Source organism: Heloderma suspectum, chromosome 14, assembly GCF_057233095.1.
Source record: "Heloderma suspectum isolate Gila_16-S chromosome 14, 16-S_ref, whole genome shotgun sequence".
Lineage (NCBI taxonomy): Eukaryota > Metazoa > Chordata > Lepidosauria > Squamata > Helodermatidae > Heloderma > Heloderma suspectum.
The window spans coordinates 7,836,153-7,853,416 of NC_139471.1; the positions used below are offsets into that span (position 1 = coordinate 7,836,153).

The 17,264-nt window shown below is 49.1% G+C and overlaps 2 protein-coding genes across 8 annotated transcripts in view; one reads left to right on the plus strand and one right to left on the minus strand.

Moving 5' to 3' along the window:
• SLC2A8 (solute carrier family 2 member 8) overlaps positions 1-891 on the minus strand; it is a 30,950-nt gene extending 30,059 nt beyond the window's left edge. For 2 of the 5 annotated variants that reach the window (XM_084821513.1, XM_084821512.1), the window contains exon 1: positions 315-405. The gene's annotated coding sequence lies outside the window, so the exon portion shown is untranslated. Of the gene's footprint in view, positions 1-314 lie in introns of all 5 variants that reach the window. The other 3 variants (XM_084821510.1, XM_084821509.1, XM_084821511.1) reach the window with 3 other exon arrangements.
• A 105-nt stretch (positions 892-996) lies between these two features.
• FBXW2 (F-box and WD repeat domain containing 2) overlaps positions 997-17,264 on the plus strand; it is a 77,052-nt gene continuing 60,784 nt past the window's right edge. For 2 of the 3 annotated variants that reach the window (XR_014785976.1, XM_084821516.1), the window contains exons 1-7: positions 997-1,031; positions 3,753-3,858; positions 4,363-4,872; positions 10,024-10,218; positions 14,458-14,591; positions 15,555-15,641; positions 16,247-16,416. Coding sequence is in view for 2 of the 3 variants with exons in the window: in XM_084821516.1 (XP_084677642.1) it covers positions 4,383-4,872; positions 10,024-10,218; positions 14,458-14,591; positions 15,555-15,641; positions 16,247-16,416 (1,076 nt within the window). In the remaining variant the exon portion in view is untranslated. Of the gene's footprint in view, positions 1,032-1,432; positions 1,488-3,752; positions 3,859-4,362; positions 4,873-10,023; positions 10,219-14,457; positions 14,592-15,554; positions 15,642-16,246; positions 16,417-17,264 lie in introns of all 3 variants that reach the window. The other variant, XM_084821517.1, reaches the window with a different exon arrangement.

Consider the following 17,264-nt stretch of genomic DNA (forward strand, 5'->3'; position numbering starts at 1 on the left):
TTGTTGTGAGGATAAAACGGAGAGGAGGAGGATCATGTAAGCCGCCTTGAGTGCCTTGCAAAGAGGAAAAAAGGTGGGATGTAAATGCAATGATAAATAAATAAAATAAATAAATAAGAGCCCGGGGGCCTGCTGGCACCCTAGGCTCGACCAGGCTTCCCAACCTGGCGCCCTCCAGGTGCGGCCTCGTCCTTCCCAGCCAGCAGCGGCGGGCTGGAGGAGGCGATCCCGGGCTAGGGCGGCCAAGCAGCCTGGCTCGGCCCCGCGGGAAGCATCCCAGGCGAGCAACAGCGGGAGGAGAAATAAATCAGTACCGCCTTGCTGACGCCGGGAGACGACGCAAGTCGGCCAGGAGGCCGGGCCGGCACACGCCCCCCTCCGCCTGCCGCGTAATCCGAAGTCCGAATTCCTGCTCCTCGCGCCCGAATCAGAGCCACCGACCGCGGCCTCCAGCACCAGCCGGAACTACAGGGAAGAGCGGCCACATTTTCGAGAGGGAGGCAAAAATAGCGGCGGGCCGGAAGCTCGCCGGATTAAGTGTATGCCCCCGCACGGCCACTTCCGGTCAGTCCCCTCTAGGCCAAAGCGAACGACGGCTCTTCGGCACCGGTCGAGTCACAAGAGATAGAAATGCAGAGTCACGCACCCTGGCAGGAAGTATGCGCACTTCCGGAGTCAAATTAACGGGGTTTCCCGGCGCCGCAGAGCGGCCCCCGGGAGGCAGCGGCGCCACCGTGGCACAGGTGGGGGACCCACGGCGGGAGGGAGACTTTGCAGTTCTGTGGGAGAACAACCACATCCGCAGGCGGCTCCGAAACTCTCAGCGGATGGCCAGGCGCTAAGCCGCCGACGCCGTACGTTTCTACCTCTATGGCTGCCGTCCCTGCGCTCGAAGACGGCCGCATCCGGCCACAGGCGGAAGTGGCTCCCCGGCGGGAAGAGAGGAAGAAAGGCGGCGCTAGGCGATGACGTCAGGTGCTCGCGCCGGAAGTGCTTGGGGTAGAGGTTTTGCTGGGACCCGGCGGCGGCAGGTTGGGCCCCCCGAAAGAGGACGTGGGCGGGAGGGGGCGAGAAAAGACGCGGGAGGGGGCGAGGGGCAGAGCATGCCCGGGGGCAGCGGCGGGGGGAGGCGGGACACCGGTGGGTTGCCATGGAGACGCCTGTGGCAAGGGGGTGGGGCCTTGAGGCGTGGGCTGGCGGGGGGCGGGGTGAACGTAGGCCTTGGGGCAGCCCTCCCCGAGCCGGCGCCCCCCAGCCGTGCTGGATCGCAAGTCCCATTCTCCCCAGCCGGCCTGGGCAATGGTCTTGCGGGCAGGGGATGGTGGAGGTTGTAGCCCAACACATCTGGGGGCCACCAGGTGGGGGAACGTTGCCTTGGGAGGGCAGGCTGGGCTTGCTGTGTGTTGGTGTACATCAGGGGTGTCGCACGCAGGTGGATTGGCGGAGGGAGACGTTCCGCGCCCGGTTGATGCCACGCGACGGCGCACGTAATTCGCCACACAGGCCTCTTCTTATTTTCTGATATCGTGCTAGTAGCATTGATGTTCTCTGCGCGCTGCGAGCTTTTAAGGGGCAACTGCCCCGTGTGAGCCTGTATCCAGTCGCAGCTTTGCCCTCTGCAAAGGGGTGGGGGAATACCTGTAGAAGCGTCAAATCGGGGGTGGACAGTAGCTTCATGGTGGAATACATGCGTTGGCTGAAGAAGGCCCCAGACAGGTTTAATATGTGGCATGCGACCATGCCACGAGACAGCGCACGTAATTCGCCACACAGGCTCTTCTTATTTTCTAATATTGTGCTAGTAGCATTGAAGTTCTCTGCACGCTGCAAGCTTTTAAGGGGCAACTGCCCCATGTGAGCGTGTATCCAGTCGCAGCTTTGCCCTTTGCAAAGGGGTGGGGGAATACCTGTAGAAGTGTCAAATGGGGGGTGGACTGTAGCTTCATGGTGAAGCTGAACATGCATTGGCTGAAGAAGGCCCCAGACAGGTTTAATATGTGGCATGCGACCATGTAGTTTAAAAAGACAAATGATCAGGTGGCAGCTAATTGGAAAGACTGTTTGCTTCAGGCCCTGGAGAGAGGCAGCCAATCAGAGCAGATAATATTTGGCTAGAATGGACAACTACTCTGACCTGACATAAGGCAGCTTCCTATATTCCTATGAACACAGCATCCTACACATGGGTTGCTTCCCAGAATTGCCCTCACCTTCAGAGTTGGTTTCAGAGACCTGAAAGGCATAAGGAACAATTTCTTGCATGCCATTAAGTACTTGTTCATGGGAGTTATGCACAGGAAATGTAGCGCTACCAGATAGAGGGATTTGCCACTTTGGGGGATCTGTGCTCTGTTGCACAGTTCTACAGAGAAAAGTCCTTGAGACTTTGAGACCTCAAAGTCCTTGAGAAGAGGAGTAGCTCAGAGAGGCAACCAGCACAGTTCTCTCCACGCTGGCTGCAAGGGGCATGGACTCCTGGGTCTGAGGTCAGAGCGCTGTCTCCAGCCTCGGATCCAGAAATCCGAAGTATTCTGTGGCACTGAGGTGCTGTCTAGAGGCCATAGGATTGCTCTCTTAAGATACCTAGGTCCTTTTCAGGAATACTCCTGCCAAGCTAGGTCTCCCTTATCCTATACTTGTGTCTTCGATTTTTTTGCACCTGCCACAATCCAATGCAGACTCAATCGTGCTCATCTCTGTGTTGGAATGTGGCCAGTGAATGAATCAAGCCACTTTCCTACACTCCTTCAGATTCCTCATCAAGAGACCCATCGTAAAAGAAAAACCTAAGACACTCGGCCCGTGTTTTACCTTCCCCTATAGGTGGCAACTCTCCCATTTACTTGTTAATCCCTGACTTTTTCCTTTGCCCCATATTGATAGTTACACTAATAATATTTCTTAAATGCTAGACAAACAACTAAGACATTGTGCAATATAAAACATAGACAAAAACAACACAATGCTGCCTATTAGTTTACAGTCTAAACTGGGGTGGGCAATCTGCAGTCTTATGCAACCCTTGACCTAATTTCAAAAGTCCTCTGCCAGCAATCAGTTCAGACAGCTGGTAAGAGCCAGCTGTCCCTCCCCTAGCAGTTCACTGGGTAGGAGGAAAGGGAGGAGAGAAGGGGCTATCAGAGAGAAAAAAAGAAAGAAAAGTTGTGGCCCTGCCTACTGCTGGCTTCAGCCCCACTCCCTGCTGCCTTGCAGCCCCCTGACAGATGATCCCTAAGGGAACACAGTCTGACAGGAAAAAATGTTCCTCACCCCTGATCTATATAGCTTCATACATGAGGGAAAAAGAAAGAAAAGAAACAGAGGTCCCTCAAATTATCCATCTAATATGGGCCCCACATCTTTTAGGCATGGATGCATTATTGCTTTGCTCTGTGCAGCACCAGCATGCTGTGTGTGGGTGCGAAACAAATATTAACACCCTGATTCTAATGTGCTCTTGGGAGCAAGTCCTATTTACTTTAATGGGACTTATTCCCAAGTAAGCATGCATAGGATTACAGCCTATGTCCAGTAACAGAAAGGTCCCTTAATTTCGTGAACGAAGTTGGAAAATTAAGGAGTGAACTTGCAAGGGCAAAAGGGCTTTTGGGATGGGATAGAAGAGGAGTAGCTGTGGGCCTAAGCTATAAGTTAGCTGGTTAGGGATCACCGGGAAACACACTGCGGAGATGGGATGGGAGAGAGCTGTTTTATAGCCTTAGTCACAGATGTGGTTCTTGTTACTTCTACAGGAGAAATGGCCGCAGAGGGATCCCAACCCTTGTCGGGTTCCAAGGAGAAAAAGGAGCATTGGCCGCTACCTGTTGAGCAACATTCTAACACAGACAACTACCTAAGGTAAGTGTGTTCCCTTTCCCGTCCAGCTCTGATGCAGGGAGAAAAGGAAAAGGTGAGGAAGAGGGGTGTAAAGTTGGATGGAACCAACGTGCAGTCTGGTCCAGCTCTCTGCCAGAAGGCAAAGCAATCCATTCACCAGTCCTCTCTGGAAAGTTAGATTTTGGAACATTTAACAACTTCTCACCAAACATGAGCTTGCATTATTTCTAATTGGACTGAGATTAACAAGGCTTCAAAGTAGCTGCAATGTTTTGCACTGGACTACAAAAGTCCCACAATTTCTGGCATGCTGTACTCATGCAAGTTTCTAGACTGCTTTGATCCAACAGGCAGCTCTTCTTCAGATCGTGCATTTCTGGTTTTAAATATTAACCATAGTGGGTTACACTATCAAAGCAGGGTCAAAGCACAGCAGAGACTATGACTCAGCAATTTTTTAAAAAAGAAAGTGTTGTTTGTGTTTGATTTTGAGCAGAACTAATACTGTATTTTGATGTACCGCAGGTAAATGTTTCCATAACCTTATGGAGAGAAAGGACTTTGAAGCATGGCTTGATAATATTTCTGTTACGTTTCTCTCTCTGACGGACTTGCAGAAAAATGAGACGCTGGATCACCTGATTGGCTTGAGCGGGGCCGCCCAGCTCAGGCACCTCTCCAATAACCTAGAGACCCTCCTCAAACGGGACTTCCTCAAACTCCTTCCGCTGGAACTCAGTTTCTATTTGTTAAAATGGCTTGACCCTCAGACCTTACTCACGTGTTGCCTCGTCTCTAAGCAATGGAACAAGGTCATAAGTGCCTGTATGGAGGTGTGGCAGACGGCTTGTAAGAACCTGGGCTGGCAGATTGATGACTCTGTCCAGGATGCTTTGCACTGGAAGAAGGTGTACTTGAAGGCCATCCTGAGGATGAAGCAGCTGGAGGACCATGAAGCCTTTGAGACCTCCTCGCTGATCGGACACAGTGCCAGGGTGTATGCACTTTATTATAAAGATGGACTGCTGTGTACAGGTAGGATGGCCCAACTGACTTGGGCACGGGGGCACAGTGAGAGTTGCTGGTGTGTCGTGGCTGTGAGCCAGGAAGTCGCCAGTTCAGATCTGGCCTTGGGCACAAGGGGCCTTTCATGAGCTACTCCTCTCTCAGCCCCCATCAGCAATATGGCCTATCTTTCAGGGCTGTTGGGAAGATGAATGCAGTGGTTCATTTTCCAAACGAGGCACCTGTGCAAATGTACAAAACTGCCTTATGCCGAGGCAGGACGTTGGTCCTTCTAACTCTGTATTTTCTACTCTGATTGAAAGCGGCTCTCAGAATTGTTCCCCACCGTGTCTGTCTGAGATTTTTTTTATAGCTGGAAATGCCGGGGACTGAACCTGGGACCTTGAGCATACACTGCATGTGCAGTTACGCTGAACTTTGACCCTTCCTCTTTTTGAAATTGTCTTCTGAATTAAAATTACAGGCAGACGGTCACTCTTACACCTGAAACATTTGCTTATAGACAATACGCTCACCCTCAGAAGAGCCCTTCTCCTCCCCATGTTTCTGCATGAGTCACTGATCTGGATGTGACTCCTGATCAGAAGACAGCAAGCCCAGGGCACAGGTTTACACAGAGATACAATGGGAAGTCTCATTTGCTGAGCAGAGGGGAGAGGATACATTTCAAGCTTACAGGAATCTTTTAATCATAGAGTTGGAAGGTGCCTCGGGAGATCATCTAGTTCAACCCCCCGCTGAATGCAGGCTCTGCACTACAGGGTGTAGCTACAGCATCCCTAACAGATGGTCATCTGGCCTCTGCTTAAATGTCTCCAGAGAAGGAGAACCTCCCAAGGCAATCTATTCTGCTGCTGAACAGTTCTCACTGTTAGGAAGTGTCTCCTAATGTTTAACTGAAATCCGCTTCCCTGCCATTTCGACCCCTTGGAACAACTCTGCTCCATCTTCTGCATGACAGTCTTTCAGATATTTGAAGACTGCTATCATGTCTCCCCTTAATCTTCTCTAGGCTAAGCATACCCAGCTCTTCCAACCATTCCTCATAGGTCTCGGTTTTTAGTCCCTTCACCATCCTGATTCCTTTGTCAGGACACACTCCATCTTGTCGATGTCCTTCTTAAAATGGGGCACCCAGTACTGGACACAGTACTCCAGATGCAGCTTGACTAATGCAGAATAGAGCGGAACGATTACTTCCTGTGAACTGGACACTATGCTTCTGTTAATGCAGCCCAATATCACATAAGCTTTCTTAGCTGCTGCGTCACACTGCTGGTTCATATTCAGCTTGTGATCCGCTACGGGCACAATCCTATCCGTATGCCTGTCATCCTCCAAACTTGGAAGCTGATCGTCATCCTATGCAGGGCAGGAGGAGCTTAGAGGCAATCATTGCTTCTGCACTCCTGTCACCCTTCATGGGCGATTTTGCTTGTCTAGCTGGGGCTCTGCAGAGTGGGAGGGAAGGAGGCTGGGGCAGCTGGATGATTCTTCATAAACTGGCCACCCTGGTCTCCTCCCCTCCACCCATAGAAACGCCCCTTTCCCTCCTCTCCAAGCTCGCATTTGCGAGCTCGGAGAAGCAACCAGCGCAGATCTCTCCACGCTGGCTGCAAGGGGGCGTGGGCTCTAACTCCTGTGTCTGAGGTCAGAGCGCTGTCTCCAGCCTCAGATCCAGAAATCCGAAGTATTTTTGGCACCCAGGTGCTGTCTAGGGGCCATAGGATTGCTCTCCAAGATACCTAGGTCCTTTTCGCGGATACTGCTGCCAAGCTAGGTCTCCCTCATCCTATACGTGTGTCTTCGATTTTTTTGCACCTAAATGCAAGACTTCACATCTACCTCTATTGAATTTCATGTTGTTAGATTTGGCCCAGTGTTCCAGCCTGTCTAGATGCTTTTGAATCTTCATCCTGTTGGTGTTGGATATGGTGTTTTGTGTCATCTGCAAAATTGATAAGCAACCCCTCTACACCCTCATCCAAGTCATTCATAAAACTGTTGAACAGCACAGGGCCTAGGACAGAGCCCAGCAGCACTCTACTTGAGACCTCGCTCCAGGAGGATGCTGAGCCATTAATTAGTCCTTGATTAGAACGGTTGCTCAAAATGCTGTGGATCCACCTAATTGTAGTGTTGTCCAAACCACGATTTATCATCTTGTTTACAAGGATATCATGAGAAACCTTGTCAAACAGTTTGCTGAAATCAAGATATACTGCGTCCACAGCATTTTCATGATCTACCAAACTAGTAACTCTACCAAAAAAGGTTGGTCTGGCATGACTTATTCCTCACAAACTCATGTTGACTGCTAGTAATCGATACGTTATTTTTTAGATGTTCAGGCTATCCACTTAATCATATGTTTGAGAATTTTTCTTGGTGTTGATGTCAGGCTGGCTGGTCTGTAGTTTCTTGGATTTACCTTTTTCCCCTTCTTGAAGATGGGGACAACATTTGCCCATCTCCCGTCTTCTCTGTTCTCTCATCTCTTCCCAGTCATCTGTTCTCATACGTTTTATGTTATTAATTCTATATACTGTTTATATGCTGTTTTTTTTTTGTTGTTGTTCATATGGGACAGTTTTCAAACATAATAGAATAGCAACAAAATGTATTTAAAAACAAAACAAATGACTAACTTATTAAAACCAGTGGCAGCATAAACAAAACTCTGGGGATCAGGAAGCATAAAAAAACACATCTAAACAAAACCATTGTGAGCAAGCTGTGTAGGCTGGGGGCGGGGAAGGCGCTAAATGAGGCTCCTGAGTGCAGGAGTTCCAGAGGCCCTTAGGCACCACCGCTGAGAAGACCCTGTCCCATGTACTACTCGAGCGCTCCTCAGATGGTGGCAAGATGAGAAGCTTCCCAGAAGATTGTAACAGGCAGTAGAGTCATGCTGGAGCAGACAGTCTTACTGACATCCCAAACTGTTTAGGTCTCCAAAGGTAATAGCATGTTGAATTGAGCTTAGGAAACACACCAATGCAGATTAAATAGCAACAGAGTTGCATGCTCCAAAATGACGGGCCCCCATCAACTATACTTTTGGAACAGTCTTCAAGGGCCAAAGGTGGCAGTGGGTGGGGACATCTCTTTCTCTTTCTACTAGCGCCCCCCCCCCCCCCCGCATAAGCTTTCGTGGACTAGACCTTATGCTGTGGTAGATGTGTCAGTTTTTTAAATTCCACAAGACTCTTCGTTCTTTTGCTGCAATGGACTAACACAGCTACCCTCTAGAAAGACTTCTTTTCCTGCCATCCCCTTTTCTCTCCCACATCCCCTGCCACCATTCCTCCCTGCCCCATGGGCTGCTGGGGGAGAGACAGCTCTTGCCAGAAGACTGAACTGATCACTTAGAGAGAGCTTTCGAAATTAGGCCGAGAGCTGAAGGTTGCCCATCCCTGCCGTAGCTAAACATCGGGCCTTTTTATTGAATTCTAGAGCACTTTCCAAGGAGATTGACACTGATGTAGAATCTATCTGTCTGAAAAATTCCCCTCCCCTAGCTTGGATCCATGAGGGAGTGTGGATTACAATTACTGTGACAATTACTTTTTTGACTTAAATCCCAACAACATACAACTGCCCCATTAAAAAGGGTAGGGGAAAGGGGTATTGATTTAGTTATCCAGAAAGCAGATGGCCTAAAATAAATTAACGTTTCTGTCCAGAAAAGTAGGTTGTTGATTTGCAAACCAAAGTTTTGAGGATCTGAGCTGCACATTGCTTTGGATTTCCTCATAATGGGAGAGCTAATTCTCATTAATCATATCATGTGTGACCATAAGCTTAATTGTGACCATCCAGTATTGGGGGATTAAAGATTTTGCATATGAATGGGACTATGTGTTCTGCACCAAGTGCTTCACCTTCCCAACCAAAATCCAAATCCTTCAACTGGAATCAATTATGCAGCTATAATTGCATGAATTTGTACGCTCCTTTGCATGAATTTGCATTCTTGTTTGCTTGATTGCATACACTTGTTCTGCATCAAAGATTTGGGCTTGGAAACCTGTGTCAAGCAAAGCTGGGCATGAAGGCATTTCTGAGCCTTTTCTCTTTCTGCATGAGGATTAGAATTGTGTTCAGTTTTCAATACCGTGCTGAGATTCCCCACCCCATGATGCTCAGAGGGGCTGTTTCAAGGAAGGAGAGATGAGTACAGACAGCAGAAGCAGGGCACTTGAAAGTCTGCAGAGCTGCTGTACACAGTGGTTGTTAAAAAAAAAAAAAGATGACAAAACTCAGTGCACAATGAAAAAGGGACAGTCACAGCTGGGGCAAAAGGATGTTTTTAATGTTTACATCTTCATCCTTTATAGGCAATTTTTTTATTTGCATGTAAAAGGAGTTGTTCTGCTGTGTGGTCCCTCTTGACTCTTTTCCAGAGAACACTTCTACCACCGCCTCCTCCTCTAGGTCCCTAGTCAAGCGAAAATTCCAGAGAGGATTTCCAGGACTGCTGGCTATTTGGGCAGCTGACCTGAAAGTTCTCCTGTGTCAATAAATCAAAAAATGAAAAAGCTCCTATGTGTATAACTCACCTGAAGAGGACACTGCCTTCTGTGTGATTAAGTGCTCTGGCTCTTTGCCTCCCTTCCAGTCAGCCTCAGCTGAGATGAGTGACTTTGCACCTTGGCCTCAGGTGTGATTAGATCAGTCAGTTGTTCTTGTTGCAGAGAAATTGCCCACCCCCAGAGGAAGCTTGCCTGTTGCATCTCTCCATCAGCCACTGATTGGGGCATGCCTCTTGAATGGAGGGAGGCCAATCTAGAATAATGTCTCATGCAGAGATGCTGCAGACGTGCTCTTTTATGGGGAGGTCAGTATTTTTCCTTTTACACATTTTAAAAGTAAGCAATTTCAGGTGTTAAAAGAGGGCAGCAGGCCTCTAAATTTCATTGCTGGTGAAGAAGTTTGGGGAACCCCTGGATAGATCATTCTGGGCAATGTTTCCCATACTTGTCGTGAGCCTGAAGTCAGGCCCAGCCAGCATATGAACCTAGGGCTGTACTGAGATTTGAATTTGGGTCTCCTGGGTTCGAGTTGATTGCCATTGTTCTGTGGGTCAGGTCAGCTGCCCTCGGAGCCATCCTGACTTCCAGGCCACTAAACCGCCCTTCCTTTCTTCCTTCGGGGCCGCAGGTTCGGACGACTTGTCTGCCAAGCTGTGGGACGTAAGCACGGGGCAGTGCATCTATGGGATCCAGACTCACACCTGTGCGGCGGTGAAGTTTGACGAGCAGAAGCTCGTCACGGGCTCCTTTGACAACACGGTTGCCTGCTGGGAGTGGAGCTCGGGGGCCAAGACCCAGCACTTCCGAGGCCACACGGGGGCAGGTGGGTCGGGGGCTCCAGGGAAGACGGAAGCCTTTGGGCCGCTCGGAGCATACACAGGCTGACCCCACTGAGCCTCTCCCCAAGCTTACCAGCCTCCCTGCCGCTCGTTGTGCCTGTTGCGTGGAACCTCCTCCCAGACTCCATGCTGTTGCCGCCACTTTTTCTTTCTTCCAAACCCTCCTCAAACCCCACCTTTTTCCAAGAAGCTTTTGGCACAGCCCTTTATCCCTGTACTCTACTGTCAAGGGCTCTTTGGAGGCCAAGTCCAGACACAGACAAAGGGATTCTTTTCAAAGCTTTATTCCTCTTTTACAACTTAACAACTGTACCGTTAGCAACTAGCTCTGAGCAGCAGAGTACCTATGCCCTAAGTTGGAACAGTTGGTCCCCATTTGAAAGGGAATCACTGGCACACCCTGAACTTAAGGGCTAGGGAGAGTCCCTCCCCTTTTCCCTTGGATCCTCTGGGTGCAGCCGTTGTTTGCGCGCCAACCAGGCACTACGCCTCCTTTCCGCGCCCTCCATTTGGCGCCACTCCCTGCGTCGGTGACGCACGTCCATCAAGTCTGCTTCCCGCGCTCTGTCACTCCCAGGACTGCTATCTAAGCTAGGAATGCTGGTGGGAGGAATCTCCGTCAGCTGTTGGCCCTGGGAAAGAGGAGCGTGCTCCTCTCCCAGGAGCGGCTCCTCATCTTCAGAATCAGAACTACTCTGGGATTCTATGGGCTCAGTGTCCACCCTGACACCTACTGCAGGGGTGGACAACCTGTGCCCCTCCAGATGTGATTGGGCTCCCATCCTGGACCATTGGCCATGCTGGCTGGGATTGAGGGAAGCCCTGCCGGGCCACAGGCTGCCCACTGCCGGTGTAACTGAGCCTTAGCCAACACAACTGCATATTCTTCCCCTGCCTGCCCAGGCCTCCGTCTCTCCCTTCCCACTTGATCTGGTGCCTCCCCTTTGCTGAATTTTAGACTGTAAGCTCTTCAGGGCAGGGACCCGTCCTCTTATATCAGGAGTGGGGAACCTGCAGCCCACCCAGTATTGCTGAACTCCAGGTCCCATCACCTCCAGCCAGCATGGCCAATGGTCAGGGATAATGGGTGTTGAGAGTCCAACAACATCTGGAGGGTCACAAGGTCCCCACTCATGTCTCATACTTCATGCACGCTAGAGCCGTATAGATAATGCTAGAGATGGATGTGCATGTAGACATGGAAGTCTGGTCCCAGCGGGGGTAATTGCTTCCACTAGTAAAAACTGTCCATCACAGGATTCGTTGTTTATTTTGGTCTCCTGACCACCTTATCCCAAAGAGCTCTGACCAGTTAACAGCAGGAAAAGCAAATTTCCTCATCTTTGAAGGCTCACATGGGAGAGAGAAAAGAAGTACAGCAGCCTTGTAAATAACTCCCCAGAAGTTACTAGCCCGCTGGGGACTGGGAGAAGAGGGACAGACTGCTCCATCCCTCCTTCACCAGCCCGTTTGCTTGCCTGCATGCAGCTCCTGGTTGCCAGTCCCTATCACACTAGTGCTTAGATGCGAGGCTGGAGTAGGATAATATGGGGCAATCTCCCTTGTTTCCTTCCATCTATGTACATCCCTGAGCGCAGTTAAGCCATTGCTTTCCCTCCCTCTCCTAAGATAGTTGTCTTTCCAGACTTGGGAACTGACCTTTCACCTAGCCTTGTATTTAAACACTATCCTGCTAGCCATGGGTAACCAGGAATTGCATGCAGGCGAGTGAGTGGGCTGGTGGTGAGGATCAGAGTGCTGTCTCCATCTTTTGCACCCAGCATAGATAACAAGTGGGCTGCCAGAGGATGGAAGCCCCCTCCTCTGTACCCAGCATAGAAATGCAGCTTCCATCCCTCCTCTGCCAGCTCCTGAGCTGGCTAGTAAAATGCTTTGCAAGGTAGTAACTTTTGAGGGGCTATTTGCCCCTGTTTAAACCCCAAACTGCAACATGGGCCCATCTATATTTAAATGTATATGTCTCTATTTCTTCTGACACTGTTTAAATTTCTTTCTTCCCTGTCTCCATTTTTCTCCTCTTAGAAAACAAAGCAAAAAAAAACACACACAACCATAATGAAAATTGTGCTTCGGTCTTACCCACTTTAGGTCTGGGCCCAACTAGCTGAAGATCAATGCTCTATTTTGAAGAGACATGATAAACCCCTGGTCAGCAATTTTTTTTTTTAACAGGCATTCTCTTGAATTGAGCAAGGGCATCAGAACCAGCAGCATTAACTCCACCAGCTGAAACAGAGCCAAAGGGCTCTTTAACCTTCTCTTCCCCAGGGTAACTGAGCCTTTGGCAGAGTTCCTCCTTTCATCCACCTTAGCTGCTCATTCCTGCTTGCCTGTTGTTGAGATTCACAAGCAAGACACCTCATATATGTGGGAGAACCCTTGCCAAAGCCTTTGTTGCTGCTGCTTCTGGGGAAGAGGGGCTTAAAGAGCCTTTATTAATTTATTATTAATTTATTTGAAGCATTGTTGCCCTGCTCTTCTGCCAAAAAAAAAAGACTTCCAGAGTGGCTTATGGATCAGTAAAAAAAAACCCCAAAGTCCTTTCCCTCAGGTTCACAGTTTGAAAGACATGGCACAAAAGGAAAAAAAGGGTGGGGAGGGAAGAGGAAAAAAGCAAACTCTGGCACCAATACTTATCAACAGTTCTTAACGCAACCAGCTGGGATGGAAACAGTTCAGATATCCTGATGGAACAGCTAAGTTAACAGTTGAGGCCCACCCAAAGGCTGCTTTTCTCTCAGCACGGCAGATGGGTTAGCCTTGCTCCCCTCTGCTTCAGCCTGATGGAGTTTTTGCCTGTGAGTCAGCTTGGGAGAAAGTGGCTGAGGTACATAATAAAGGTGAAGGGGCTCTTAGGATTCGAACCTGTGCCAGGGACCGATAAAGATGGCCAATAATAAGAGCCCTGCTGGATCAGACCAAAGGTTTCTCTGTTTCAGCATCCAGCTTCTCACGGTGGCCAACGAGATACCTCTAGGAACAAGCACGACGTGGAGGCAAGAGCCTTTGCATGTTATTTGCCCCCGCCCAGGAACTGGTATTCAAACATAGATTGCCTCTGAAAATGAAGGTTCCATTTAGCCATCCTGACTAATAGGCCATAAATAGAGCTCTTTCCCCCCACAAATTGATCTAATCCCCTTTTAAAGCCATCACAGTGAGGCTTTAAAACCCCTTGCCTCATCTTGCGCCAGAAAACTCTGTACGTTAGCATTGTGTAAATAAGCTCTTTCTTCAGTCAATTCTGAATTTACTGCCACTGGATTTCTCTGGTTTGAGTGTTGCGGGCGAGGGAGAAAAGCATCTCTTAGGTCAACTTCCTCTCCATGATGCACAATTTTGTAATTTCCTCCATTTCCAACATTCAGCCTATGAGTGCTGTTGGTTACTTAGCCAAAACAACAACACCCATGTGCAAGAGGGAGATACCAAAGACAAAGAAATTATCCCCCCAAATTCTGTGTCTCATTACATGAAAAGGAAAGCTCTAATTTCAAGGAAGCCAGATTGACTTCCTTGCAGAGGAATAATAATAATTATATTGGGGGAGGGGGTGTAAAGCGGCACAACAGCAAACCAACAAGGAGGTTCTGGATCCACTGTGGATGCTGTCAATCTTAAGGTAAAATGTATAAGAAAGACAGACTAACGACAGAGTATTAAATATATATATATATATTAAGCTAAACGTTTGCACTTCTGCCCTTATCAGTTGCTGTGCTATTACCTGGGTATCAGGAGTGGCAGTTTGGAATGCCTGAAGATGAAAGTTCCTTAGGAGGAAAAAAACAGGTATGATTGGTGTAATGCTTATGAATTGTCCTCCAGATTACAGGTATTTTGTAAGCATTACACCACCCATACCTCCGGGGGGGTTTCTCCTAGGGAACTTTCATCTCCGGGCATTCCAAAGTGCCACTCCTGATACCCAGGTAATAGCACAGCAACTGATGAGGGCAGAAGCTGAAACATTTAGCTTAAAAGATATATTTTTAATACTCTGTTGTTAGTCTTTCTATCTTTCTTACAGATATATAAATAAAGTGTGTGTGTGTGTGTGTTAATTGCAGACCAATTAACACACAAATGTTTGTGTTAATTGCAGACCAACATGCACACACTTAAAGAAGTACATGTTTAGTAGTACAATTGGGACTGGCAATACTGATATTTTTAAGTAACGTTTTCTCTTATTTTCATAGTTTTCAGTGTGGATTACAGCGATGAGCTCGACATCTTGGTCAGTGGCTCGGCGGATTTCACTGTGAAAGTCTGGGCCTTATCGACAGGAGTGTGTCTCAACACCTTGACCGGACACACTGAATGGGTCACGAAGGTAAACATGGCTTCCCTCCTTTCCCCACCCTGCCTCTGGTTAATGAAACTTTGCACCATGTATTCATCTTGGGAAAGCCTGCTATATTTTAGCGCTGTTTAGCTGACGCTTCGCATGCAAGGAAAACCGCAATGCAGAACCAGTTTTCTAGGGTTATCAGCATATGTGGCACTTTGTGGTTGTGGTGGTGGTGGTTATTTATTACATTTCTATACCACTCCATAGCCAAAGCTGTCTGGGCAGTTACAGATTACAAGAGGCCAGATCCCTGCCCCAAGGAACCTAATATTTGACAGGGACAACTAGAGAAGAAGGGGAAGGACATGGAGGCGGGGCAGTGGAGGCTGGTGGCTCCGGTGTCAGTGTGGCAGTGAATCCGCTCCAGGTTTCAGTCAGAACTCTAAAGGAGCTCTCCAAGGTGTCTTCTCCCTGGGTCCTGTTTCTTGGCCAAAGTACAGCAGGGGTGGGGAGCTAGTGGCCCTCTAGATGTTGAGCTGCAGTACCCATCATCTGTGCCCATTGGCCATGTGCTTGGGGCTGATGGGAGTTGAAGTTCCACAGCATTTGGAGGCGCCGTAGGTCACCCACCCCTGCAATAGAGCAGGAATTAAGGTTTATATCTAGAGAAGGGCCCTATTTGGGCTCTTGTTTTCCCAGGCGATTCGAATGGAGGGATCGCAAGGGTGAGCAGGCTAGCTCCACCCCACCCCTTGTTACCATCGCCGTTGCCCTCCATGGCTTGGAGGTCAAACACCAGCAACAGGGGGCCTGCTCTCTACCCATGGGCTCCCCATACAGTGTAGAGCCCCGATCTCGCCCTCCTTCTCTTGATTCTAACCGCCTGGGGGATTAGAATGCCTGAATAGGGTTCAGATGTACATGTATCTGAACTGACCTTACAGTGCCTTTTGGCAACCTGTCTTGCGCTCCCCCATCCTTACGCAGCCTTCCTTCCAACTGCAGGTGGTCTTGCAGAAATGCAAAGTCAAATCCCTCATGCACAGCCCCGGGGATTGCATCCTGCTCAGTGCAGATAAGTATGAAATCAAGGTACGTCCAGTCCCTGTCTTACAGAGCTTCTGAATTCAGGAAACGGCAGGCTTGAATACTTCTGGATTGTCCTAAGAACATAAGAGCAGCCCTGCTGGATCAAACCAAAGATCCTAGTAGCCCAGCATCCTGTTTCTAGTAGTGCTCAGCCAGAAGCCTCAGGGGGAGCCCAAAGGCTGTTGGCTGGGGGTGATGGGAGTTGTAATCCCACACATCTGGAGGGTACCAGGGTGGGGAAAGCTGCTGTAAAGGAATGCATCAAAATCTCTTGCTTATGTAGAGCTAACACATCTATGGCCATATAGCACCCGTCAATGTAATGCTATAAAGGCGTAGTCAGAAGGTGAACTTGGAGTCTATCTAGTCTGACGCCCCTTGCTCCATGCAGGAAACCCAGATTCTGGAACGCAAAACCCTGACCTCTCCATTCGCAATAAGTGATCAATTTGCAGGAGTGTTTTTAAATTTCAGACTCTGAATGAGCTTGTATGTTTTCTTGTATGTTTTCAGAGGGCAGTGAGGTCTTAGCAGAGCATGCTGCTTTCCCCACTGCTTCCATAGGCTCCCAAGTTCCTCACCTCTTGCGTTGTTTTGTTGTGTTTCAGATCTGGCCGATTGGAAGAGAAATCAACTGCAAATGCTTAAAAACCCTGAGCGTGTCGGAAGATCGCAGCATCTCCCTGCAGCCCCGGCTTCACTTCGACGGGAAATACATTGTGTGCAGTTCAGCCATCGGGTTGTACCAGTGGGACTTTGCCAGCTATGACATTCTCAGGTAAATGCTCTGAATTTGAGGCTGACGTGTGCAAAGGAAACTTGGCATCAGCACCAGCAGGTTCCAGAGTGGAGGCCTAGCAGATGTCTGAAGGGATGAGCTGGGATTCACAAACTGACTTGGCAGCAGTGGTCTCCGTGTGTCGGGTTCTGAGTGACTAGTGCCAAGCATCCTCCAGGTCTCCTTGAATTGGGGCCCATAACATCAGCCCTGGGACTGTATGTAATGCTGGCTCAGGGGCTACTCACACACCTTTTGTCCACCTCCTCCTCCCCAGGATCCTCATATGGAGTGCTTTTTCCCCACTCCAGCTGCCAGTGAGGAAAGAGCAGGGCCCCTAGGGAAGGATGGAATTCAGTGGGATGGTGGGCAGCTGTGAGAGCTGCAGTTAAGGCCTTGGGGCATAGGTTGTGCACCCCTGTCTTAGATGATTCAGTGCTTGCCATATGCCATCTGGGATGTATTAAGCTGCAAGATAACAACTTGCCAATCACCTGCAGCCAAAGATAGGTTCTTTCACATCAATATGTGAACTTCAGCCTTCTGCCCATTCTCTCTCCCAGGTTTTGCTCCCCTTCTTTGAACCTCTCCCCTCCAGTCTTCTACTGTTTCCCTCATGCCACTGTTCCAATCCTCCTTCCCTTGGCCTGCCACTGTCTCTGACCTGGATTGCTTATTCCTTTCCTAAGGCCCCTGTCCTTCTTTGCATGAGCCCTTCTGCCTGCTCTACGCTTTCAGTAGCTCAGCCAATACAAGGCAGAGAATCTTGTGCTGAGAGCAGATCAGACAGTGAAAGCTGGAGTGCCTGCTGGTTGTTCAATATCATTGTGACAGGGAGGAAGCTCAGC